This window comes from Procambarus clarkii, chromosome 41 (genome assembly GCF_040958095.1).
Source record: "Procambarus clarkii isolate CNS0578487 chromosome 41, FALCON_Pclarkii_2.0, whole genome shotgun sequence".
NCBI classification, from domain to species: Eukaryota; Metazoa; Arthropoda; class Malacostraca; order Decapoda; family Cambaridae; genus Procambarus; species Procambarus clarkii.
The window spans coordinates 38,531,478-38,558,088 of NC_091190.1; the positions used below are offsets into that span (position 1 = coordinate 38,531,478).

The following is a 26,611-nucleotide window of genomic DNA, read 5'->3' on the forward strand; positions in this document are numbered from 1 at the left end:
TTTGAGTGTTTGCATTAATGATATGACATTTATGGTCAGATGGCTGTTGTCACGTATCGGTTCTTGTTGCATGGTTTCAATGGCAGTTCACGAATCCGTATGTATGACATGATGTCGGTGTTCAGCAAGAGCATGTTCCAAAGCCCATTGAATGGCTAGCATCTCTGTAAGGTTGAACACCCATTTGAGTCTCTCCAACTAACTACAGAATTTCCTGCCTTAACTGCTGCTCCGGTTTCTTGTCCCTGCTGGTCTACTGATCCATCTGTGAAGTATGTGGTGATATCAGATGCAAAATTTGCTACTATATTCATCTATGCAAAGCTGCATAGCAGATCAGGATTGTTTTTTTTTCCATCAAGAACCATAATCCTGGTCTGCTGGCAGCAATTCCCAAAAGGTTTTCATAACCAAGTCTGCATGTATTTCGTCGACACCACTCTGACTGTATTTGTTGTATCGAATGTATTGGTGGTGTTTATTGCACAATGGGTCCACATGTTGCTATTCGAAGCTCCTCTGTCCCCACGTTAGTACTCCAGTGATTCTTATCTTTATCTTTAGGTGAACTGATTCTTGGTCTAGTCACTATCTTGGTCAGCATGTAGGCAGCAATCCCTTTTACCCTATTTCAATCGTTGTTAGTATAGTTTCTAGTCTTAAGTTCAGTATTTTTGTCCATCTGGGAGCCGATGTTATGACTAGCATTGCACCATTTTAAATAACCTCAATCTTTGCCCACTGGTCAGGAGAAAGAGTGAGTAAAGCAGGCGCTGCATAATCAACCAGGGAACGAACTCTGTCTATGTAAAACATTCTTAATATTTTGAGTCCTGCTCCGAGACGGGGCCCTGTGATTTGTTCTCAATATATTCAGTAATGATTTTTGATCTCTCCTTCAGATATTGAATTTGCTTGCTGAATGTCATTTTAAAATCAATCCACACTCAAAGATATTGATATTGTCATCCACTGAAGGTTAATGTAGTGAATGCGTAGATGCCTGTCTGGAGTGTTGCGACCTAGACTCATTGCCTTTGAGTTCTGTGTAAATATTTTTAGCCATAAAACGTTGCATTCAGATGTTACTTTATCTAACGTTCCTTTGTTTTTTTAAAGCACATTTGTTGTTCTGCACTTCAAAAAAAAAGTACAAGACCTCTGACGATTATTGCTATATCAGCATAGGTGATCTTTAGCTGATCTGATAGCTGATCTATATCTGATCTGATCTATTGGGAGCCGGTCGGCCGAGTGGACAGCACGCTGTACTTGTGATCCTGTGGTCCTGGGTTCGATCCCAGGCGCCGGCGAGAAACAATGGGCAGAGTTTCTTTCACACAATGCCCCTGTTACCTAGCAGTAAAATTGGTACCTAGGTGTTAGTCAGCTGTCACGGGCTGCTTCCTAGGGGAGACCTGGTTGAGGACCGGGCCGCGGGGACACTGATAGCCCCGAAATCCTCTCAAGATAACCTCAAGATAGCTTGGCAATTTAACCCTCCTCTGCAAATGTCATGGTAACTAGGTTTACCATAGGGATGTAAAAAAGACTAGGACTGACTCCTCCTCCTCCTTGTGGAGTCCCATTCTTATTCAAGTGGTAGTCTGACACTTGGCCTTGCAGCTTTACTCTGGCATCCCTGTGACTTACGTAATCTTGAATCCATGTTAGCATGTTTCCCTTTATAACTTTTTCAACTAAGGTGTGTAAAATTGCTTGCAGGCTCGCAAGGTCAAATGCTTTTGCTAGAACCGGATCCGAGTTAACTGTTTCTAGTAATGTTGCTATGCATTTGGCAGTACCTACCTACCTCTTCTGAAGTCAAATATGTGCTTATGCAGATGTCCAGTCTAAGACATTTGCCTATTTAAGGCTATCAGTTCTGCAGTTTCATTTATGCATGATGGTTATGAAATGGGTCTAAATGCCAGATTCTGTCGGCTTTTGATTCTGAATGATGTCTGCTTCTTTCAAACAGGTTGGTAGTTTGCGTTGCTCCCAAGATGCATTGATAACGTCTAATATTCCATTTTCTCCATCAGGACCTGCATGTGCGTTCAATGAGTATGTAATGTTACCAGCACCTGGTTCAGTATTCTTACCATCTTCTTTGGCTCTGATTAGTTCTTGTTTGGTAAAGGGACAGTGTTATGACAATGCTTAACCAGATCAGATTGGATATGCTGAGGTCATACGAGTAATTGTTAATGTACATGTATTACAATTTTACTCGGCTGCAATATTTAAATTTATCTACATAGTTAACTCAGAAGTATTTAACTCATGAGAGGAGATTCAGGACTTGGTTAAATTTCATTGTTTGTGAACTTTAACTTTTGAGAGAAGATTCCTGACTTCTTTTCAGTTATTGTTGAACTCTTACTTTTGAAGACGAAATAATTTACTTTGTCATTTGCCAGTCATTGAGGAAACTAATTTCAGTAGAGAGTTTCTAGATTCTGTCATATTTTCAGTCATTGTGGACTGGAACCAGAACGGCGTTCCCTCTATATTCGAAGAAAACAAATAACGAAACATCTCAAACGCTGCACTCTATCCCAATAACGACGAGGAAGGCTATCTATGGAAGTAGAAATGATCGAGCTGAAGCCGAGAGAATCATATAAAATCAGAGAGGCAAAGGGAGCAAAAGGCCATAAGTGAAATAGAGAGGAACCCGAAATACATTTTCTCGTATATAAAAACAAAAACAAAAATTACATCCAGCATTGGGCCCTTGTGCAAGGGTGATGGATTTTTCACATATGAAAACAAACAAATGAGTGAAATACTGAGGCGTCAGTACGATTCTGTTTTCAGTAAACCCCTGACCACATCGAAAATCGATGATCCAAATGAATTCTTCATGAATTTGACGCCAACATCGAACCACATCAGATGTCACCCTAACCCCACTAGAATTTGAAGTAGCCATAGACAGCATGTCAATGCTGTCTGCATTGTCTGCACACAGCATGCTATTGCTGTCTGCGTTCTCTGCACACAGCATGCCAATGCTATCTGCACTAGACTCACTCAGGAATTCTATATTCATAAAGAAGTGAATAACACCACTTTGACAAGCCCTAAACATCTTTGGAGATGGAGCCTAGACACTGGCGTCATCTGACATATTTAAAACAACGGAGATCGCGCCACTTCACAAAGGTAGTAAAGCAGATGCAAAAAGTATAGACTTCACATATAAAAATCTTTGAAAGTGTGCTAAGAAGTAAGATTACAAATCGCATGGAAACACATCTACATAACCCTGGCATCCTTGGTGATATTTAGCGCCAATTATTGATTATTATTGATTATTCTGATTGTTCCGCACATTTGATGGTCCTACATAGCCTTCCAGGTTTGGTGCCTTCTTTTGATAATTACTTACTTACATAATCCTGGACAACACTGGTTTAGAACAGGGTGCTCCTGCCTTTCTCAGTTGCTAAATCACTATGACATGGCCTTAGGTTCCATGGAAGACAAGCAAAACGCAGATGTAATATAAACAGACTTTGGTAAAGTTTTCGACAAATGTGGCCATGGTGTTATTGCGCACAAAATTGTGTGCAAAAGGATTTTCTGGCAAAGTAGGGAGATAGATCTTCAATTTCAGAACGAAAAGAACCCAAGTGTAATAGTCAACAGAGTAAAATCCAGATTATCAGCTATGAAAAGCTGTCCCCCAAGGTACCGTACTTGCTCCGGTACGGACATAAACAAGGATAGTCATTGCAGCACTGTATCTTCGTGGGAATCTTCCTCTCTTCCTCCAAAGCTTCCTCTCTCATCGTTCCTTTCGAGTGAGGCTTGGTACCACACTCCCCCTCCCCGCTCAGCTCGTTGTCGCCGTGTGGGGGCTTCGTGGGCGGCTGCCGGAGTGTGATGCTCCTTAGGACAGTCCTCTGTCCTTTTCTAGCCTTGTGCTCCTGCTGCCGTCCTCTCCAATTCTGCTGGGCACCTTTTCCTTTTCCTTCTGTTTCGTTTTTCTCCCCCCTCTTCTCCTATCTGCTTGCCGTTTCCTGCCGACCTTTTGCTCGTTCTGGTTCTTCCCTTGGACTTCTTCTACTTTGACGCCCGGGTGCTTGAGGAGGCATACTCTTGCACCCGTAGAACTGCAGTACCCGACGTCGAGAGCGAGGGGAACCTTTTATTGTCAATCCCCACTTCGTCACTGAACCCGATCTCGACGGACTGTCGGTTTCTTAAGGTGGCGTTTGTGGGGCGTATACTCACGACGCACCCCTAGGAGGCCCCGACAAGATCGGCGATAGCTTCTTGTTGGGTGTCCTGCCTCTAATTGTGGCTCCATGGTGGGTGTGGGGGCACATTCGTGAGTGAATTCGTAATTTCGTCAAGATGATAACCCCTGTTTCGGCTGCTTCTGGCTTACCTTTTCAGGCTCGTGGGGTGGGCGACCAAGCCCCCGAGTCGGTCCGTATTGGAAGACCGGGCTCTGTAGCCTCCGCTGCATTGGGCCCCGACCTTGCTCCTCCTTTGGCCTCTCTGACTCCTTTCCCTGGCTCCCCTCCCTCCTCTGTGGTTGGGTCGAGCCCCAAGCCCCCAGTGGTGACTACCTCGTCCCCTGGCGCGGCTCCTTCTCTAGTTGTTACTACTGCGCCTTTTAACCCCTCTCTCTCTGGGGGTTCTCACCGCCGTTCTCGTCACGGCCACCCTCGCTCGATTCCTTCCAGTTCTGCTACCTATCAAGCCTTGTTTGGTCCCGCTTCGTGGGCCAAATATTTTGATCTCCTCCCTCTTGATTCTGCGCCTCCTGACGATTTCTCCCTTCATCGACATCTCATTGATTCCGTGGATGCCTCCATTACTTTTAACCCCACTCGTCTCGGTACGCGTGTCGTTGCTGCTCCTTCTCAGGATGCTGCTTCCCGCTTGGCTGCCTTATCCTGCCTTGGCGAGACCCCCGTTCGGGTCTCGAAGAACGTCCAGTTGAATGCCAGTGTTGGCACTATTTTGCTCCCGCCCCATGTTGCGACCGGTGTTCGGGACCTACGCGACTGCCACGACGATATTCGACATATCCTCGCTGCCCAGGGCCATTCTATTCTCCAGGTGGACACGTTTACTCGTCCCCCTCGTGGTAGTCGCCGTCAACCCCTCCGGGTTGTGAAGATTACCTTTGATGGTAGGACCCTTCCACCCTCTGTCATTCTTGCTGGTGCCAGGTGCTCTGTCCAGGAGTACATTCCTTCTCCTCGGCTCTGCAACAAGTGCTGGAGGTTTGGGCATGGTGCCCTCCGCTGCTCCGGGACTGTCTCTCTCTGTCCTTTGTGTGGTGGCGAAGGTCACTCTAAGTCGGAGTGCGCTTCTCCCCAGGCTCGTTGCCTCAACTGCGGTGAGGCCCATCCTACCTTCTCCCGTGCGTGTGTCCATTACAAGCTTGAGGCAGCCGTCCTCAACTTGAAGCACCGGGAGCGTTTATCTTTTCCTGAGGCGAGGCGCCAGGTTCGCCGGCTCCCGCCTTATGCTAATATTTCTTATGCTCGCGTGTTGCGCTCTTCCTCTCCTCGTCCTTCCCGCCTTCCTCAGACTCACAACCGTTTCCAGGCCTTGGACCCTGATGCGCCCACTGCCCCCTCCTCTGTCCCTTTGGGTTCTCTCCCGAAGGATCCTCCTCCTGGTCCTCTGTCTGGGGTTCCCCTTCCTTCTACCCGGTCTGTCGTGTCTTCTGTGTCTCCTTCCTCGTCCCCCTCCGATCCTCCTTCCCATCCTCTTCCTCCATCTATCGGCTCTCCCCGCCGCCTGTCGGTGCGGGCGGATGTCCATCGCTCTCCTAACGGCCGTCGTGTGTGCTCTCGTTCGGCTTCTCCTGTTGAGACACTGGAGTCCGTTGCCCGGTACGTAGTTGCTGGGACACCGGTCTCTTTAAGTCAGAAGCGTAAGCCTGGCTCCTCTCCTTCCTCTTCCCCGGCGGGTAAGAAGGCTTCGCTTTCTTCCTCAGCTCCTCCTTCTGGCTCTGTTGCTCCTTCCACTCCCGTTTCAGTGCTTGCGCCCCCTGTTCCTGCTATGGAGGTTTCTTTGGCCCCTGCTTCCCTTTCGGTTGCTGCTCTTGCTGGGGTGCGCTCCTCTCTTTCTACTCCCCCTCTTCCTGCTGCTGTCCTTGACTGCTCCTCTCCGTTGTCTCCTCCTCTCCGTTGTCTCCTCTTCCTCCTCCTCCTCCTCCTCCTCCTCCGGACCCTGCCCGCCCACCTCTGATCTGTTCTCCCGTTTCCTTCCCTCCGTCTTTGCTCAGTTTACCCATGCCCCCTAACCTTGACTTTGTTGACCCTGATCCCGACCCTGATATTCTTTAACGTGCTCTGTTGCTCTTTCGCCTTTGTTTCTTCCTTGTTCTCTGTTTTTGTCCTTTCTCTTCTCGTCGTTGTCCATTCTTCAATGGAACGTTCGAGGTTATTACGCCAGTTTCCTCGAACTCCAACTTCTGATTTCGCGGTTTTCGCCCCTTTGTGTCTGTCTCCAGGAGCCAATGCTTGGTGCTCGTCCTGGTCGTTTTCGTGGCTATTCCTTTCTCTCCCCCCCCCCCCAGCCATTGCTGGGGCTTCTAATTCTTCTGCTCTCTTGATTCGGGCTGATGTTCCCTTTGTTCCTTTACTTTTTCCTTCGCCTCTCCATTGTTGTGCTGCTCGTATCTTTGTGGGGAAATGGTACACAGTTTGTTCCATTTATCTCCCCCCGAGTGTCCCGCTCTCTCTTTCTGATTTGAAACACCTCCTGGACTCCTTGCCGGAGCCTGTGCTCCTGCTGGGCGACTTCAATTGTCGTCATTCTCTTTGGGGTGACGTTCTGACGAATACCCGGGGTCGCCTCCTTGAGCCGTTTCTCCTCTCTTCTTCCTTGCCTCTTCTTAATTCTGGTGAGCCCACTCATTTGGACTCTCGGACTCGCATCCTTTCTTGTCTTGATCTTTCTCTCTGCTCTTCTTCTCTTTACTTAGATTTCACGTGGCAGGTTCTTGATGACCTCCATGGAAGTGATCATTTCCCCATCCTTGTTTCCTTTTTCTCTTTTCGCCCTTCCCTCTCTTTCCCTAGGTGGCAGTTTGCTAAGGCAGACTGGACCCTATTTACCCTCAGTGCTGGTCTCCCTGACCTCTCCCTTCTGCCTCTCTCTCGCGCTCTCCTCCTTTTTCATGACACTGTCTTCAACGCTGCCCTCCGCTCTATTCCTCGCTCTTCCTCTCGGGGTCCACGGAAGTGCGTTCCCTGGTGGAATGCGGACTGTGCTCGGGCTGTCCGCTGTAAGCGTGCAGCCTGGAAGAGGCACCGCCGTAGGCAGACGACCGATTCTTTTCTTTTCTTTCGGAAAGCGAGTGCGGTGGCCCGTAGGGCCATCCGTACGGCTAAACGTGAATGTTGGGCATCTTATGTCTCAACAATTACGTCAGAGACCCCTCTGGCCCAGATCTGGAAGCGTATCCGCAAGATAGCGGGTTAAGTTCGTTCCCGATGTTTCACCGGTCCTTCACCTCCATGATACTCTTGTGGCGGACCCGTTGCAGGTCGCTTCCGAACTGGGTTCCCACTTTTCTTCTGTTAGCTCTGGTCTTCATCTTCCCCAATCTTTCCTTCTTCGTAAACCTGTCCTTGAGTCTCGTCCTTTAGATTTCTGCACTCATCTTCAGCTTCCCTATAATGATCCCTTCTCTCTCTCTGAACTTCGTTCTGCCCTGGCCCTCTGCGGTTCTACGGCGGCGGGCTCCGATGGTATTCATTATGAGATGCTTCGCCATCTCCCTCCGAGCACGTCTCGGTATTTACCGAGTCTGTATAATCGGATCTGGGAGTCGTCGTCAGTCCCTGAGGACTGGCTCGATGCCGTTGTCCTCCCTGTTCGCAAACCGGGGTCTCTGGGTACTTCCCCTAAGGACTTTCGCCCTATTGCTCTCACAAGTTGTGTCTGCAAACTCTTTGAACGTATGGTTAACGTTCGTCTGATGTGGTTCCTGGAACACCATCACCTCCTCTCCCCTTCTCAATTTGGTTTCCGCAAGTGCCGCAGCACGACAGATGTCCTGGTGAACTTGGAGGTCTATATTCGTACTGCTTTTGCTGCGAAGACCTCCGTTGTTGCCGTCCTTTTTGACCTAGAAAAGGCTTACGACACCACTTGGCGTTATCATATCCTATCTCAACTTCATTCTTTTGGCCTTCGTGGTCATCTCCCTCTTTCTCCGCAGCTTCCTCTCTCGTCGTTCCTTTCGGGTGTGCCTTGGTACCGCTCTCTCTCCCTCTTTTCAGCAATACGAAGGTGTGCCCCAGGGTAGTGTTCTGAGCACTACTCTTTTTCTTGTTGCCCTCAATGGTCTTCTTTCCTCTCTTCCTTCTGGTGTCTTCTCCGCTCTCTATGTCGATGATCTTACCCTTTGTTGTCAGGGTGATGATTCGCCTCTCCTTCAACGCCGGCTTTAACTTGCAATTGATGCCGTGTCGTCTTGGGCCACAGGTCATGGCTTCAAGTTCTCTACTTCTAAGACTTGTGCCATGACTTTTACACGGAAACGGGTTGTTCTTCGTCCCTCTTTGTCACTTTATGGTCATCCCCTTGAATACAAAGATTCCGCGTAGCTTTTGGGGTTATTCCTTGACACTCGTTTGTCTTGGTCTCCCCATATCTCTTACCTCCGTGTTGAGTGCTCTAAGGCCCTTACCCTCCTTCGGGTCTTGTCCCATACTTCTTGGGGGGCAGATAGGCGCACTCTCCTTGCTTTACATTCCTCTCTCGTCCTGTCTAAGCTCGATAATGGTTGCCCTGCTTACTCGTCTGCTTCTCCTTCTACTCTTCGCCGTCTTGATGCTTTGCACCATACTGGGTTGCGCCTCAGTTCTGGTGCCTTTCGTTCGACTCCCATCCTTAGCTTATATGTTGACACTGGCTTCCTGTCTCTCCAGGACCGCCGTGATCGCTACTGTCTTCGCTATCATGCGCGGTCCTTGCAACATCCTTCCTCTCGCATCTGTCGTGCTTTAACTTTTACCCCTCCTGCGGTTCCTGTTCCTCTTCACCACCTCCCTCTTTCTGTCCGGTTATCTCGCCTACAGGATTCTCTCTCCGTTCGTATTTCTGATGTTTCTCCTCGTGTTGTTCCTTCTTTGCCCCCGTGGAGGGTCCCTCTTCCGCGGTTTTGTACTTCCTTGACCCGTATCACTAAAGCTTTTACCCCTCCTACGGTTCTAAAACGCCATTTCCTCGAGCACTTTTCTTCTCACTCCCGCTCCGTTTCTGTCTTCACCGATGGGTCTAAGTCAGCGGAAGGTGTTGGCTACTCTGTTGTTTTTCCTGATCGCACTTATGTGTCGCTTGCCTCCGGAGACTAGCATCTTTACAGCGGAACTTTATGCTATTCTCTATGCTCTTCGTCTCCTGCTTTCTCGTTGTCAGTCTTCCTTTGTGGTTGTTGTTGACTCTCGTAGTGCCCTCATGGCTCTCGGGTCCTTTAATCCGGTTCATCCAGTAGTTGTCGAGATCCAGCATTGGCTGTTTCTCGTTCACAGTAAATTTAAGTCGGTTGAGTTTTGTTGGGTTCCCAGCCATATTGGTGTGTCTTTAAATGAGCGTGCGGATGCTGCCGCTAAGGAAGCTGTCCGCTCTTGTCCCATCTCTCGTAAAGGCATTCCGTATTCCGACTTTTACCCGGTTATCCATTCCTCAGTCCTTACCCGTTGGCAGGCTTCTTGGTTGTCTGTTACTGGTAACAAGCTACGTACTCTTAAATGTTGTGTTTCCTCGTGGCCGTCCTCCTTGCACCGTAACCGGCGGTGGGAAACAGCTCTGGCGAGGTTGCGTATTGGCCATACTCGCTTAACCCATGGTCACTTGATGGAGCGCCGCCCTGCTCCTTATTGTCCTAGTTGCATTGTCCCTCTTACGGTCGTGCATGTCCTTCTTGAATGTCCTGACTTCCAGGACGAGCGTGTGTCTTGCTTTCCGACCGCCCCTCGCGGTCACCTGTTCCTTGATAGAATTCTTGGTGACTCGGATACTTTTGATATCGTTCGCCTTATGCGTTTTTGTTCTCGTATTGGCATCCTTGGTGATATTTAGCGCCCTCTGATTATTTTGCGTATTTGATGGTGCTACATAGCCTTCCCGGTTTGGTGCCTTTTTTTGATAATTACTTATTTACTCAACATTGGCTGTTTCTTATCTCTAGTAAATTTAAATCCGTAGAGTTTTGCTGGGTTCTTAGCCATATTGGTATTTCTTTTATTGAGCATGCGGATGCTGCTGCATGAGAAGCAATCCGCTCTTGTCCCATCTCCCGTAAAGGTATTCCTTATTCTGACTTTTACCTGGTTATTCATTCCTCCATCCTTGCCTGTTGGCAGGATTGTTGGTCTTCTGTTGTTGGTAATAAACTGCGTACTCTTAAGCGTAGTGTGTCCCCGTTGCCTTCCTCCCAGCACCGTAACCGCTGGTGGGAAACAGCTCTGGCAAGGTTGCATATTGGCCATACATACTTAACTCATGGTCATTTAATGGTGCGCCACCCTGCTCATTGTCCAAATAGCATTGTCCCTCATACAGTCGTGCATATTCTTGTTGAATGTCCCGACTTCCTAGACGAGCGTGTGTCTTGCTTTCCGGCCATCCCTCCCGGTCACTTGTCCCTCGATAGAATTCTTGGTAAATTGGATACTTTTGACATCATTCACCTTATGAGTTTCTGTTCTCGAATTGGCATCCTTGGAAATATTTAGCGCCCTCTGATTATTCTGCAATTTTGATGGTGCTTCATAGCCTCACCGGTTTGGTGCCTTATTTTGATTATTACTTACTTACCAGACTGTTGTTGGTAGTCAGTATGTCCAATTCGCGTTGTTTGTCCTCTTGTGCTCCGTCTTGTCTCATTGTGTTTCTTGTGCAACTCTACTCACCTAGTTGTGCTTGTGGGTTTTGAGCTTTGGCTCTTTGGTCTCACCTCTCAACTGTCAATCAACTGGTATACATATTCCTGAGCCTTTTAGGCTCTATCAAATCTTCATTTGAAACTGTGTACGGAGTCAGCTTCCACCACATCACTGCCTAATGACACTGAAAAAATCTGTCTGTGGCTCGTATGGGTATTAAGTTTCCACCTGTGTCCCCTTGTTCGTGTTTCACCCATGCTGAGGAGTTCTCTTTGTCCACCCTGTCAATTCCCCTGAGAATTTTGCAGGTGGTTATCATGTTGCCCCTTACTCTTCTGTTTTCCAGGGATGTGAGGTTCAGCTCACATTTAGCCTTTCCTCGTAGCTCATACCTCTCTGTTCCGGGATCAGTCTGGTGGCATACATCTGAATCTCCTTTAACTTTGTCTTGTGTTTAAGTAGGTATGGTCTCCAGGCTGGAGCTGCATACTCGAGGATTGGATATATGTGGTATACAAGGTCCTGAAAAATTCCTTACACATTTCTAAACTTGTGTTGGCCAGTCTAGCATATGCCGCTGATATCCTTTTGATGTGGGCCTCTGGGGACAGGTTCGGTGTGATATCAACCTCCGGATCTTTCTCTCTATTTGACTCTTGCTGGATATCACCTCCCAGATGGTACATTGTATTCAGCCTTCGGTTTCCTTCGCATAACCCCCTCCCCATCCGGCCCATTGGCGCCGTGAGGGAGCTTGGGGGGACGGCTGCCGGAGTGTGATGCTCCGTGGGACAGTCCTCTGTCCTTTTGAGGCCTTATGCTGCAGCTGCTGTCTTCTCTAATTGTGCCAGGTCGCTTTTCCTTGTGTTTCGTTTTTCTCCCCCCCTCTTATCCTATCTGTTTGTCGTTTCCTGCCGACCTTTTGCTTGTTTTGTTTATTCTTTTGGACTTCTTCTATTTTGACGCCCGGGTGCTTGGGGAGGCATACTCTTGCACCCGTAGAACTGTAGTACCCGATGTCGAGAGCGAGGGGAACCTTTTATTGTCAATCCTCCTTTCGTCACTGAACCCGATCTCGACGGACTGACGGTTCTTAAGGTGGCGTTTGTGGGGCGTATACTCAAGGCGCACTCCTAGGGGGCCCCGGCATGATCGGCGAGGGCTTCTTGTTGGGTCTCCTGCCTCTAAATGTGGCTCCATGGACGGTATGGGGGCATATTAGTGAATGAATATTTTTCTCTTCGTAACTATGTCTAATTCTGTTCCTCATTTACCATCTCAGGCTCGTCGGGTGGGCGACCAAGCCCCCGAGTCGGTCCGTATTGGAAGACCGTGCTCTGTAGCCTAAGCTGCATTAGGCCCCGACCTTGCTCCTCCTTTGGCCTCTCTAACAACTTCCCTCGGCTCCCCTCCCTCCTCTGTGGTTGGGTCGAGCCCCAAGCTCCCAGTGGTGACTACCTCGTCCCCTGGCACGGCTCACTCTCTTGTTTTGACTACTGCGCCTTTTAACCCCTCTCTCTAGGGGTTCTCAATGCTGTCCTCGACACGGCCGCACTCGTTTGATTCCTTCCCATTCTGATGCATATCAAACCTTGTTTGGTCCCGCTTCGTGGACCAAATACTTTGATCTCCCTCTTGATTCTGCGCCTCCAGACGATTTCTCCCTTCATAGGCACCTTGTTGATTCTGTGGATGCCTCTGTCACCTTCAAACCCACCCGTCTCGGTACACGTGTCGTTGTTGCTGCTCCTCAGAATGCGGCCTCCCGCTTGGCTGCTATATCCTGCCTTGGCGAGACCCCTATTTGGGTCTCCAAGAACGGTCAGTTGAAAACCAGTGTTGGCACTATTCTCCTCCCACCCCATGTTGCGACCGATGTTCGGAATCTGCATGACTGCCATGCCGATATTCAGCATATCCTTGAGGCCCAGGACCATTCTGTCCTCCGGGTAGACACATTTACTCGTCCCCCTCGTGGTCGTCGCCGTCAACCCCTTCGGGTTGTGAAGATTACCTTTGATGGTAGGACCCTTCCACTGTCATTCTTGCTGGTGCCAGGTGCTCTGTCCTAGAATACATTCCTTCTCCTAGGCTCTGTAACAAGTGCTGGAGGTTTGGGTATGGTGCCCTCCGCTGCTCTGGGATTCGCTCTCCCTGTCTTTTGTGTGGGGGCGAAGGTCACTCTAAGTCGGAGTGCTCTTCTCCCCAGGCTCGTTGCCTCAACTGCAGTGAGTCCCATCCTGCCTTCTCTCGTGCGTGAATCCATTACAAGCTTGAGGCAGCCGTCCTCAACTTGAAGCTCCGGGAGCGTTTATCTTTTCCTGAGGTGAGGCGCCAGGTTTGCCGGCTCTCGCCTTATGCAAACGTCTCTTATGCTCGCGTGTTGCGCTCTTCCTCTCCTCGTCCTTCCCACCTTCCTCAGACTCTCAACCGTTTCCGGGCCTTGGACCCTGATGCACCCACTGCCCCCTCCTCTGTTCCTTCGAGTTCTATCCCGAAAGGTCCCTCTCTTGGTTCTCTGTCTGGGGTTCCCCTTCTTTTTACCCGGTGTGTCATGTCTTCTGTGTCTTCTTCCTCGTCTCCTTCCTATCCTTCTCCTCCGTCTCTTGACTCTCCCCGCCGCCTATCAGTGCAGGCTGATTTCCATCGCTCTCCTAACGGCCATTGTGTGTGCTCTCGTTCCGCTTCTCCTGTTGAGACGCTGGAATTCGTTGCCCGGTACATAGTTGCTGGGACTAGGTCTCTTAAAGTCAGAAGAGTAAGCCTGGCTCCTCTCCTTTCTCTTCCCCGGCGGGTAAGAAGGCTTCGCTTTCTTCCTCGGCCCCTACTATTGACTCTATCGCTCCTTCCCCTCCCATTTCGGTGGTTGCGCCCCCTGTTCCTGCAATGGAGGTTTCTTTGGCCCCTGCTTCCCTCTTGGTTGCTGCCCTTGCTGAGGTGCGCTCCCCTCTTTTTACTCCCCCTCTTCCTGCTGCTGTCCTTGACTGCTCCTCCCTTCTTTCTCCTCCTCCCTTCTTTCTCCTCCTCCCTTCTTTCTCCTCCTCCCTCCTTTCTCCTCCTCCCTCCTTTTTCCTCCTCCCTCCTTTTTCCTCCTCCCTCCTTTCTCCTCCTCCCTCCTTTCTCCTCCTCCCTCCTTTCTCCTCCTCCCTCCTTTCTCCTCCTCCCTCCTTTCTCCTCCTCCCTCCTTTCTCCTCCTCCCTCCTTTCTCCTCCTCCCTCCTTTCTCCTCCTCCCTCCTTTCTCCTCCTCCCTCCTTTCTCCTCCTCCCTCCTTTCTCCTCCTCCCTCCTTTCTCCTTCCTCCCTCCTTTCTCCTTCCTCCCTCCTTTCTCCTTCCTCCCTCCTTCCTCCCTCCTTTCTCCTTCCTTCCTCCTCCTCCTCCTCCTCCTCCTCCTCCTCGTCCTCCTCTTCCAGACCCCACCCGTCCACCTCTGGTCTGTTCTCCCGCTTCCTTCCCTCCGTCTTTGCTCAGTTTATCCATGCCCCCTAACCCTGACTTTGCTGACCCTGATCCCGGCCCTGATAGTCTTTAACTTGCTATGTTGCTCTTTCGCCTTTGTTTCTTCCTTGTCTCTGTTGTTGTCTTTTCTCTTCTCGTCGATGTCTATTCTTCAATGGAACGTTCGAGGTTATTACGCCAATTTCCTTGAACTCCAACTTCTGATTTCGCGCTTTTCGCCCCATTGTCTGTCTCCAGGAGCCGATGCTTGGTGCCTCATCCTGGTCGCTTTCGTGGCTATTCCTTTCTCTCCCCCCCCCCCCCCCCTCCGCCCGCAATCCGATGTTCCCTTTGTCCCCTTACTTTTTCCTTCGCCTCTCCATTGTTCTGCTGCTCGTATCTTTGTGGGGAAATGGCACACAGTTTGTTCCATTTATCTCCCCTCGAGTGTCCCGCTATCTCTTCCTGCTCTGAAACACCTACTGGACTCCTTGCCGGAGCCTGTGCTCCTGTTGGGTGATTTCAATTGTCATTCCTTTTGGGGTAATGTTCTGACAAACATCCGAGGTCGCCTTCTTGAGCCGTTTATCCTCTCATCTTCCCTGTCTCTTCTGAATTCTGGTGAGCCCATGCATTTGGACTTTCGGACTCGCACTCTTTCCTGTCTTGATCTTTCTCTTTGCTCGTCTTCTCTATACTTAGATTTCATGTGGCAGGTTCTTGGTGTCCTCCATGGCAGTGACCATTTCCCCATCCCTGTTTCCTTTCTCTCTTTTCGCTCTACCCTCTCCTTCCCTAGGTGGCAGTTTGCTAAAGCGGACTGGAACCTATTTACCCTCAGTGCTGCTCTCTCTGACCTCTCCCTTCTACCTCTCCCTCGCTCTCTCCTCATTTTTCATGACGCTGTCTTCGACGCTTCCCTCCGCTCTATTCCTCGCTCTTTCTCTCGGGGTCCAAGGAAGTGCATGCCCTGGTTGAATGCAGACTGTGCTCGGGCTGTCCGCTGTAAGCGTGCAGCCTGGAAGAGAGACTGCCGTCAGCAGACGGCCGATTTTCTTTTCTTTCAGAAGGCGAGTGCGGTGGTACGTAGGGCCATTAGTATGGCTAAACGTAAATGTTGGGCATCTTATGTCTCCACCATTACGTCCGAAACTGGTCTGCCACAAATCTGGAAGCGTATCCGCAAGATAGCGGGTAAGTTCGTTCCCGATGTTTCCCCGGTCCTTCACCTCCGTGGTACTCCTGTGGCGGACTCGTTGCAGGTTGATACCGAACTGGGTTCCCACTTTTCTTCTGTTAGCTCTGGTCCTCATCTTCCCCCAATCTTTCCTTCTTCATAAACCTGTCCTTGAATCTCGTCCTTTCGATTTCTGCACTCGTTTTCGACTTCCATATAACGCTCCCTTCTCTCTCTCTGAACTTCGTTCAACACAGGCTCTCTGCGGTTCTATGGCATCTGGCTCCAATGGCTTTCATTATGAGATGCTTCGCCATCTCCCTCCTATGGTTAACTGAGTCTGTATAATCGGATCTGGGAGTCGTTGTCAGTCCCTGAGGACTGGCTCCATGCCGTGGTCCTCCCTATACGCAAACCAGGGTCTCTGGGAACATCCCCTAAGGACTTTCGCCCTATTGCCCTCACAAGTTGTCTGCAAACTCTTTGTACGTATGGTTAACGTTCGTCTGATGTGGTTCCTGGAACACTGTCACCTCCTCTCCCCTTCTCACTTTGGTTTCCGCAAGTTCCGCAGCACAACAGATGTCTTGATGAACTTGGTCTATATTCGTACTGCTTTTGCTGCGAAGACCACCGTTGTTGCCGTCTTTTTTGACCTGGAAAAGGCTTACGACACCATTTGGCATTATCATATTCTATGAAGCTGGCATATTCTATGCCAGCTTCATTCTTTTGGCCTTCGTGGTCATCTCCCTCACTTTCTCCGCGGCTTCCTCTCTCGTCGTTCCTTCGGGTGAGGCTTGGTACTGCTCTCTCTGCCTTTTTTCAGCAATACGAAGGTGTGCCCCAGGGTAGTGTTCTGAGCACTACTCCTTTTCTGGTTGCCTTCAATGGTCTTCTTTCCTCTTCCTTCAGGTGTCTTCTCCGCTCTCTATGGCGATGATCTTACCCTTTGCTGTCAGGGTGATGATTCGCCTCTCCTTCAACGCCGGCTTCAACTTGCGATTGATGCCGTGTCGTCTTGGGCCACCGATCATGGCTTCAAGTTCTCTACTACAAAGACTTGGGCCATAACTTTTACTCGGAAATGGGTCGTTCTTCGTCCCTCCTTGTCACTTTATGATCATCCCCTTGAGTACAGAGATTCCGTAAAACGTTTGGGGTTATTCTTTGACACTCGTTTGTCTTGGTCTCCCCATTTCCCTTACCTCCGTGTTGAGCGCTCCGAGGCCCTTGCCCACCTTCAGGTATTGTCCCATACTTCTCGGGAGCGGATAGGCGCGCTCTCCTTGCATTACATTCTTCTCTCGTCCTGTGTAAGCTCAATTACGGATGCCCTGCTTACTCGTCTGCTTCTCCTACTCGTTGCTGTCTTGATACTTTGCACCATAATGGGTTGCACCTCAGTTCTGATGCTTTTCGTTCGACTCCCGTCCTCAGCTTGTATGTTGACACTGACTTCCTGTCTCTCCAGGACAGCCGTGATCACTACTGTCTTCGTTATCTTGCACGATCGTTGCAACATCCTTCCTCTCGCCTCTGTCGTGCTTCAACTTTTACCCCTCCTGCGGTTCCTGTTCCTCTTCACCACCACCCTTTTTCTGTCCGGTTATCTCGCTTACAGGATTCTCTTTCCGTTTGTATTTCTCGTATTTCTCCTCGTGTTGTTCCTTCTTTGCCCCCATGGAGAGTCCCCCGTCTGCAGTTTTGTGCATCCTTGACCCACATCACTAAAGCTTTTACCCTTCCTACGGTTCTAAAACGTCTTTTCCTTGAGCACTTTTCTTCTCGCTCGCACTCCATTTCCGTCTTCACTGATGGGTCTAAGTCTGCGGACGGTGTTGGCTACTCTGATGTTTTTCATGATCACACTTGTGTCGCTCACCTCCGGAGACTAGCATCTTCACAGTGGAGCTTTATGCTATTCTCTATGATCTTCGTCTCCTGCTCTCTCGTTGTCAATCTTCCTTACTAGTTGTTGTTGACTCTCGTATGCCCTCATGGCTCTCCTGTCCTTTAATCCAGTTCATCCAGTGGTTGTCGAGATCCAGCATTGGCTGTTTCTTGTTCACAGTAAATTTAAGTCAGATGAGTTTTGTTGGGTTCCCAGCCTTATTGGTGTCGATTTAAATGAGCATGCGGATGCTGCCGCCAGGGAAGCTGTCCGCTCTTGTCCCATCTCTCATAACGGTATTCCTTATCCGACTTTTACCCGGTTATCCATTCCTCCATCCTTACCCGTTGGCAGGATTGTTGGTCGTCTGTTACTGGTAACAAACTACGTTCTCTTAAAGGTTGTGTGTCCTCGTGGCCATCCTCCTGCCACCGTAACTGGCGATGGGAAACGGCTCTGGCGAGGTTGCGTAATGGCCATACTTGCTTAACTCATGGTCACTTGATGGAGCGGCACCCTGCTCCTTATTGTCCTAATTGCATTGTCCCTCTTACAGTCACGCATATACTTGTTGAATGTCCTGACTTCCAGAACGAGTGTATTTCTTTTTTTCCCACCATCCCCCGCGGTCGCTTCTCTCTCGATAATATTCTTGGTGACTCGGATACTTTGATATCGTTCGCCTTATGCGTTTCCGTTCTCGTATTGGCGTCCTTTGTGATATTTAGCGCCCTCTGATTATCCCTCACATTTGATGGTGCTACATAACCTTCCCAGTTTGGTGCCTTCTTTTTTATAATTATTACTTACTTCCTTTGCCTAATTTCATTACTTTTACACTTTCCTGAGTTGAAATTTAGTAGCCAATTTCTAGACCATCCCACCAGTTATTTCCAGGTCGTCTTATAGGTTCTATCTTCATCTGTTGATTCTTCTCATAATTTTTGCTTTATCAGCAAACATTGATAGGAATGAGTCTATACCCTCATGGAATACCCTATACCCTGCAGAATCGTGTCCATTATTACACTAGTCATTTCTTGAGTCTGTTATTGTGAGGCGTTCTGCATCATCTATAGGCAATTGATAAGGGTCTCTGCCATGATCTTCACGATGTTTTTCAGCTGGAGTTCGGTAAAACTGCAAGTTTGTGTTTATTCCAAAAGTGGTTGCTGTTCTTCCCACCTCTCACACTTGCTTTCTTGAGAATGTCAGGCCCTCTCACACTTGCCTTGCATTGCATGTCTGCTCCTCCCACTCTCACACACTTGCTTTGTAATTGTATAGATCATAGTTGTAACTGTAGGAGTTGTATACCTGCCCCTCTTCTCTGGAATTACATTGGGTTGTATCACAACAACCTCCCCCCCCCCTTGCAGTCACCGGATTTGTACAGTGCTCTAGTCCGGCTTCTCCCAAAATGCCACATACAAGACTTGTATTTGATAGTGAAGGAAGACACTCGTCAACCCCTCCGTGGTGCCTCCTTGCCGTAGTGAGGGGCTCACGTACACCTCCCAGGGACCGGTGTGGGTTGCCTGTGCCCTCTCTCCTGCCCCCTCTTTGGGTGATGTACGTGCTGAAGGGCACCATGTAGGGGCCTTGTGAGCCATCGGACCACCTGCTGGAGGGGTCGCCCTGAGTGGATGGTTGGGTGTCCAGGCTGGGGCGATAGGGGGACTGGGATCTTAGCACCAGTGTGGGAGAATGAACGTAGTAGTAGGACTCCCCAGTTGAAAAGGGGGAGCACTGCTAGGGACGACACACCCTTCCTGCACTGGCCCGCGCTTGGCCTCCCTGGCTACCCTGGTAGGTGGTATCCCTTGGTTCCAGGTCCCATCCCTTATATATTGGTTTGTTGTATGGATGACGACTTGACTTCTCTTACCCAGGCTCATAGGGTGAGCGATCTGGCCCCTGAGTCGGACCGTCCTGGAAGACCGAGATCTGTAGCCTCCACTACAGAGCCCGGTTTAGACCCAGACCAGATTCTTCCTCCCTGCTCCCCTCCCTCTTCTGTGGTTGGGTCGAGCCCTAAGCCTGCTGTGGTGACAGTCTCATCACCTTGCACGGTTCCATCTCTTCTTGTGACTACTGCACCTTGTGACCCGTCTCTCTAAGGGTTCTCATCGCCGTCCCAGCCACGGTCGCTCTCGTATGCTCCCTTCCCATCTTACTTCGTTCCATGCTTTGTTTGGTCCTGCTACGTGGACTAAGTACTTTGACCTCCAACCTTTGGATTCAACTCCTCCTGACAATTTTTCCCTTCATAGGCATCTTGTCGATTCTGTGGATGCTTCTGTCACCTTCAACCTCACTCATCTTGGTACCCGTGTCGTTGCTGCTCCTTCTCAGGATGCGGCCACCCGCTTGGCCGTCTTGTCCTGCCTTGTCGAGACCCCCTGTTCGGGTCTCAAAGAACACTCGGTTGAATGCCAGTGTTGGCACTGTTCTCCTCCCGCACCATGTTACGACCGGTGTTAGGGATCTCGAGGACTGCCATGAGGATATCAAGCATATCCTCGAGGCCCAGGGTCATTCTGTCCTCCAGGTGGATACATTTACTAGTCCCCCTCGTGGTCATCGCCGTCTGCCCCTTCGGGTTGTGAAGGGGCATCATTTCATCATATTCCATCTCCTCGGCTCTGCAGTAGGTGCTGGAGGTTAGGGCATGGTACCCTCAAATGTTCTAGTCCTGTGTGTCTGTCCTCTCTGTGGGGAAGCAAGGGTCACTCTAAGTTGGAGTGCACTTCTCCCCAGGCCCGCTGCCTCAATTGTGGTGAGGCCCACCCTACCTTCTCCCGTGCGTGTATTCGTTACAAACTTGAGGCTGCTGTCCTCCACTTGAAGCACCGGGACCGTTTGTCTTTAACAGATGCTCGGCGCTAAGTTCATGGTCTCCCCTCTTTCGCCGGTGTCTCCTATGTTCGCGTGGTGCGCTCTTCCTCTCCTCGTCCTTCCCGCCTTCCTCAGTCTCACAACCGTTTCTAAGCCTTAGACCCGGTCACGCCCACCACCACCTCCCCTGTTTCCCTCCGTTCTGTCCCGAAGGGTCCCCCTCCTGGTTTTCTGCCTAGGGCTCCCCCTCTTTCTACCCAGTCTGTCACGTCGCCTGTGTCTTTTTTTTTTCCCTCTCCCTCTGGTCCTCCTTCCCGTCATTCTCCTCCGTCTCTTGGCTCTCCACGCCGCCTGACAGTGCGGGCCGATGTCCATCGCTCTCCTGATGGTTGTGCTGTTCACTCTCGCTCTTCTTTTACTATTGAGACGCTGGAGTCTATTGCCCAGTACATTGCTGCTGGGACGCCTCTATCTTTGAGTCAAAAGCGGAAACCTGGCTCCTCTCCTCTCCTCCTCCCCGGTCGGTAAGAAGGCTTCACTTTCTTCTTCACCCTCTATCTCTGATTCTATCGTTCCTTCCCCTCCCGCTTTGGTGGTGGAGCCCCCTGTTCCTGCTGAGGAGGTTTCTTTCGCCCCTGGTTTCATCTCTGTTGCGGCCCTTGCTGAAGTGCGCTCCCATCTTTCTGCCCCTCCTCCCCTTCCTTCTCCTCCAGACCCTGCTCGTCCACCTCTGGTCTGTCCTCCCGTTTCTTTCCCTCCTCCTTTACTCAGTTTACCCATGCCCCCTAACCCTGACTTAGCTGATCCTGATCCTGACCCTGTTCCTTTTTTAGCGTGCTGTGTTCCTTCTTCACCTTGTTTCTTCTTTGCTCTCTGTTGCTCTCCTCTCTCTCTTTGCTGATGTCTTTTCTTCAATGGAACATCCGTGGATTTTACGCCAATTTTTTTACCTCCAACTTCTTATTTCACAGTTTTCGCCCCTCTGTGTCTGTCTCCAGGAGCCGATGCTTGGTGCTCGTCCTGGTCGCTTCCGTGGCTATTCTTTTCTCTCTCCCCCCCCCCCCAGCGACAGCTGAGGTCCATAATTCTTCTGCTCTCTTGATTCGCTCCGATGTTGCCTTTGTCCCCTTACTTTTTTCCTCGCCTCTCCACTGTTCTGCTGCCCGTGTCTTTGTGCGTAGATGGTACACAGTTTGTTCCATTTATCCCCCCCCCCCCCCCCACTGCCCCACTTTCTCTTCCGATCTTAAACACCACCTAGACTCCTTGTCGGAGCCTCTGCTCCTGCTGGGTGATTTCAATTGTCGTCATGCCTTTTGGGGTGAAGTGCTGACAAACATCCGGGGTCACATCCTTGAACCTTTCATCCTCTCTTCTTCCCTGTCCCTTCTTAATTCTGGTGAGCTCACTCATTTGAACTCTCGGACTCACTCTTTCTTGTCTCGATCTTTCTCTGTGCTCGTCATCCCTTTCCTTAGATTTCGAGTGGCGGGTCCTTGATGACCTCCATGGCAGTGACCATTTTCCTATCCTTGTTACTTTTTTCTCTTTTCACCCTCCCCCTCTCCTTCCCTAGGTGGCGGTTTGCCGAGGCTGACTGGCGCCTCTTTACTCTCCGTGCTATTATTTCCGACCTCTCCATTCTGCCTCTCCCCTGCGCCCTCCTTCTTTTTCATGACGCTGTCTTTTACGCTGCCCTCCACTCTATTCCTCGCTCTTCCTCTCGGGGAACGCATTAGTGCGTTCCCTGGTGGAATGTGTTTGTGCTGTCCGCTGTAAGTGTGCAGCCTGGAAGAGACATCGCCGCCGGCAGACGGTTGAGTCTTTTGTTTTGTTTTGGAATGCGAGTGCGGTGGCCCGTAGGACCATCCGTGCGGCTAAACGTGCTTTCTGGGCATCTAATGTCTCCACTGTTACGTCCGAAACTCCTCCCCCACTGGTCGTGAAGCGTAGCCGCAAGATTGTGGTTAAGTTCGTTCCCAATGTCTCACCGGTCCTTCGCCTCCATGGTGCTCTTGTGGCGGACCCGTTGCAGGTCGCGACCGAACTGGGTTCCCATTTTTCCTCTGTTAGTTCTGGTTTTCGTCTTCCCCAATCCTTTCGTAAGCCTATTCCAGAATCTCATCCTATAAATTTCTGTACTTCCCTTCACCTTCCCTATAATGGTCCCTTCTCTCTCTCTGAGCTTCAGTCTGCCCTGGAGCTGGTCGGCCGAGCGTCCAGCACAGTGGACTTGTGAACCTGTGGTCCCGGGTTCGATCCCGAGCGCCAGCGAGAAACTAGGGCAGAGTTCCTTTCACCCTATGCCCCTGTTACCTAGCAGTAAATAGGTACCTGGGAGTTAGTTAGCTGTCACGGGCTGCTTCCTGGGGGTGGAGGCGTGGTCAAGGACCGGGCCACTGGGACACTAAAAACAAAGCCCCGAAATCAACTCAAGATAACCTCAAGATATAACCTAGCCCTTTGCGGTTCTACGGCAGCGGGCTCAGATGGCATTCATTATGAAATGCTTCGCCCTCTACCTCCGTGCACGTCTCAGTATTTACTGGGTCTGTACAATTGGGTCTGGAAGTCGTCGTCAGTCCCTGAAGACTGGCTCGATGCTGCTGTTCTCCCTGTTTGGAAACCAGGGTCTCTCGGGTCATCTCCCAAGTACTTCCGCCCTATTGCTCTCACGAGTTGTCTGCAAGCTCTGTGAACTTATGGTTAACGTTCGTTTGATGTGGTCCTTAGAATACTATCACCACATTTCCCCTTCTCAATTTGGTTTTCGCAAGTGCCGCAGCACAACAGATGTCCTGGTGAACTTGGAGGTCTCTATTCGTACTGCTTTTGCTGCGAAGACCTCCGTTGTTGCCGTGTTTTTTGACCAGGAAAAGTCTTAAAACACTTTCTGGCGGTATCATATTCTGTCTCAACTTCATTCTTTTGGCCTTCGTGGGAACCTCCCTCTCTTCCTCCAGAGCTTCCTCTCTCGTCGTTCCTTTCGTGTGCGGCTTGGTACCACTCTCTCTGCCCCTTTTCGGCAGTATGATGGTGTACCCCAGGGTAGTATTCTGAGCACTTCTCTCTTTCTAGTTGCCCTCAACGGTCTTCTTTCCTCTCTTCCTTCTGGCGTCTTCTCCGCTTTCTATGTTGATGATCTTGCCCTTTGCTGTCGGGGTGATGATTTGCTTCTCCTTCAACAGGGGCTTCAACGTGCGATTGATGCCGTGTCGTCTTGGGCCACCGATCATGGCTTCAAGTTTTCTGCGTCTAAGACTTGTGCTGACTTTTACACAGAAGCATGTCATTTTTCGTCCCTCTTTGTCGCTTTATGGTCATCTCATTGTGTACAGGGATTCTGCTAAGCTTTTGGGGTTAGTCTTTGACTCATGTTTGTCTTGGCCAGCCCATATCTCTTACCTTCGAGTTGAATTCTTTAAGGCCCTTAACCTCCTTTAGGTTGTGTTCCATACTTCTTGGGGAGTGGATAGGCGCACGCTCCTCTATTTGCACTCCTCTCTCGTCCTGTCTAAACTCGATTATTGTTGCCCTGCATACTCTTCTGCTTCTCCTACTCTTCGCTGTCTTGATGCTTTGCACCATACTGGGTTGCGTCTCAGCTCTGGTGGCTTTCGTTCCACTCCCACCCTCAGTTTATATGTTGACACTGGCTTTCTCTCTCTTCAGGACCGCCGTGTCGCTACTGTCTTCGCTATCTTGCGCGGTTCTTACAACATTCTTCCTCTCGCTTCTGTCGTGCTTTGACTTTTCCTCCTCCTGTAGCTCCTGTTCCTCTTCATCGTCTCCCTCATTCAGTCCGGTTATCTCGCTTACAGGATTCTCTTTCTGTTCATATTTCTAATGTTTCTCCTCAAATTGTTCCTTCCTTACCTCCGTGGAGAGTCCCCCTTCCCAAGTTTTGTATATACCCCTTGACTTGTATTACTAAAGCCTTTACCCCTCCTTCAATTCTGAAAAGCCTCTTCCTTGAGCACTTTTCTTCGCACTCCCACTCTATTTCCATCTTCACTGATGGGTCTAAATCTGCAGAGGGTGTGGGCTACTCTGTTGTTTTTCCTGACCGTACTTGTATGTGTCGCCTCCCTTCGGAGGCTAGCGTCTTTATGGCAGAACTTTGCTATTCTCTATGCTCTTCGTCTCTTGCTTTCTCATTCTCATTCCTCCTTTGTGGTTATAGTTGACTCTCATAGTGCCCTCATGGCTCTAGGGTCCTTTAATCCTGTCCATCTGGTGGTCATCGAGATTCAACATTGGTTGTTTCTTATTTCTAGTAAATTTAAATCAGTAGAGTTTTGCTGGGTTCCCAGCAATATTGGTGTTTCTTTCAATGAGCGTGCGGATGCTGCAGCTAAGGAAGCTATCCGTTCTTGTCCCATCTCCCGTAAAGGTATTTCTTATTCCGACTTTTATCCTGTTATTCATTCCTCCATTCTTGCCCGTTGGCAGGGTTGTTGGTCCTCTGTGGTTAGTAACAAGCTGCGTACTCTGAAACATAGTGTGTCCCCGTGGTCTTCCTCCTACCACCGTAACCGGCGGTGGGAAACTGCTTTGGCACGGCTGCGGGTTGGCCATACTTGCTTAACCCACGGTCACTTAATGGAGCGCCACCCTGCTCCTTATTGTTCGAATTGCGTTGTCCCTCTTACAGTTGTGCATATCCTTGTTGAATGTCCTGACTTCCAGGACGAGCATGTGTCGTGCTTTCCGACCGTCTCTCGCGGTCACTTGGCTCTCGATAGAATTCTAGGTGAATCGGATACTTTTGATATCGTTCGCCTTATTCGTTTTTGTTCTCGTATTGGCATTCTTGGTGATATTTAGCGCCCTCTGATTATTTCGCACTTTGATGGTGCTATATAGCCTTCCCTGTTTGGTGCCTTCTTTTGATAATTACCTTACCTTTTGATAATTACCTTACCTTCTGAAATCGAGACTTGCATAATTAACGTTTACTGTAAGATTAGAATAATGTTTCTCTCTCTCTCTCTCTCTCTCTCTCTCTCTCAGGAATGCCTTAAGAGAGGATCAAGACAGTTCGAAGTTACAGCCAATTTGATGATCTTAAGACGCCATACCTCCCTTGTTTCCAATAATGGTCACCTCCCGGTCGTTGAGGTCCATGACAACTACCAAGATTAAATGTTCACAAAAACTTTGAAGATTTCTGTAAAAGAAAATTTTAATTATTTCCATTTGAATAATTTTTCAAATGTTAGTGTTTGGTTTTAATTTTGTATTTGTGAGTATTTTACTTTGCCTGTGATACCTCCTGTGTGCGTGTGCGTGTGTGCACGCCATATGAGGTCCACTTTTGGGTACCTCGGTGATGGCAGGGTCCATTAAGGACACCCTGAGAGGAGGAACCTCCATGAGTGTAGACTGGTGTCGTGTAAGAGGCATGACTGAAGGTGTCACTCTTGATGCCTCTATATTGGGAGCGACCCGATGGTCCTTCCATGGTCTGGCAGGACCTCCAGTACCCCATTATTGGTCCTCAGCTGGTCGGTGGACGGCTGAATGAGGAAGCACCTTGCAAGAGAGAGTTATTTTAATAAAATAAAACATAATTTAATAAATGTTTTAAAATGTTTGTTATAACTATGTATATGCTATTACAATTATTATTATTACATGTGTTTTATTACCGTGTCCCCCTCCCTCTCTGCCCCGTTGTTACCGTGAGGGGGGCTTGATGGGCGGCTGCTGGAGTGATGCTCCATGGGTCAGTCCTCCAACCTTTTGAGTCCTTATGCTCCTGCTGCTGTCCTCACAAATTTTGCTGGACGACTCCCCCTCCCCGCTCAGCTCGTTGTCGCCGTGTGGGGGCTTAGTGGGCGGCTGTCGCAGTGTGATGCTCCTTGGGACAGTCCTCTGTCCTTTTCTAGCCTTGTGCTCCTGCTGCCGTCCTCTCCAATTCTGCTGGGCATCTTTTCCTTTTCCTTCTGTTTCGTTTTTCTCCCCCCTCTTCTCCTATCTGCTTGCCGTTTCCTGCCGACCTTTTGCTCGTTCTGGTTCTTCCCTTGGACTTCTTCTACTTTGACGCCCGGGTGCTTGAGGAGGCATACTCTTGCACCCGTAGAACTGTAGTACCCGACGTCGAGAGCGAGGGGAACCTTTTGTCAATCCCCCTTTCGTCACTGAACCCGATCTCGACGGACTGTCGGTTTCTTAAGGTAGCGTTTGTGGGGCGTATACTCACGACGCACCCCTAGGAGGCCCCGGCAAGATCGGCGATAGCTTCTTGTTGGGTGTCCTGCCTCTAATTGTGGCTCCATGGTGGGTGTGGGGGGCACATTCGTGAATGAATTCTTCTTTTCGTCATGATGATAACCCCTGTTTCGGCTGCTTCTGGTTTACCTTCTCAGGCTCGTGGGGTGGGTGAC

The 26,611-nt window shown here is 49.8% G+C and overlaps 1 protein-coding gene across 1 annotated transcript in view; it reads left to right on the forward strand.

The window, feature by feature from the left end:
• The window catches only part of LOC138373316 (F-box DNA helicase 1-like), a 133,499-nt gene extending 107,641 nt beyond the window's left edge, over positions 1 to 25,858 (forward strand). Inside the window, exon 10 of the mRNA XM_069339505.1 lies at positions 25,236 to 25,858. Within this exon, the coding sequence (XP_069195606.1) occupies positions 25,236 to 25,367 (132 nt within the window). The 3' untranslated portion in view covers positions 25,368 to 25,858. The remainder of the gene's footprint in view (positions 1 to 25,235) is intronic.
• Positions 25,859 to 26,611: the final 753 nt, after the last annotated feature.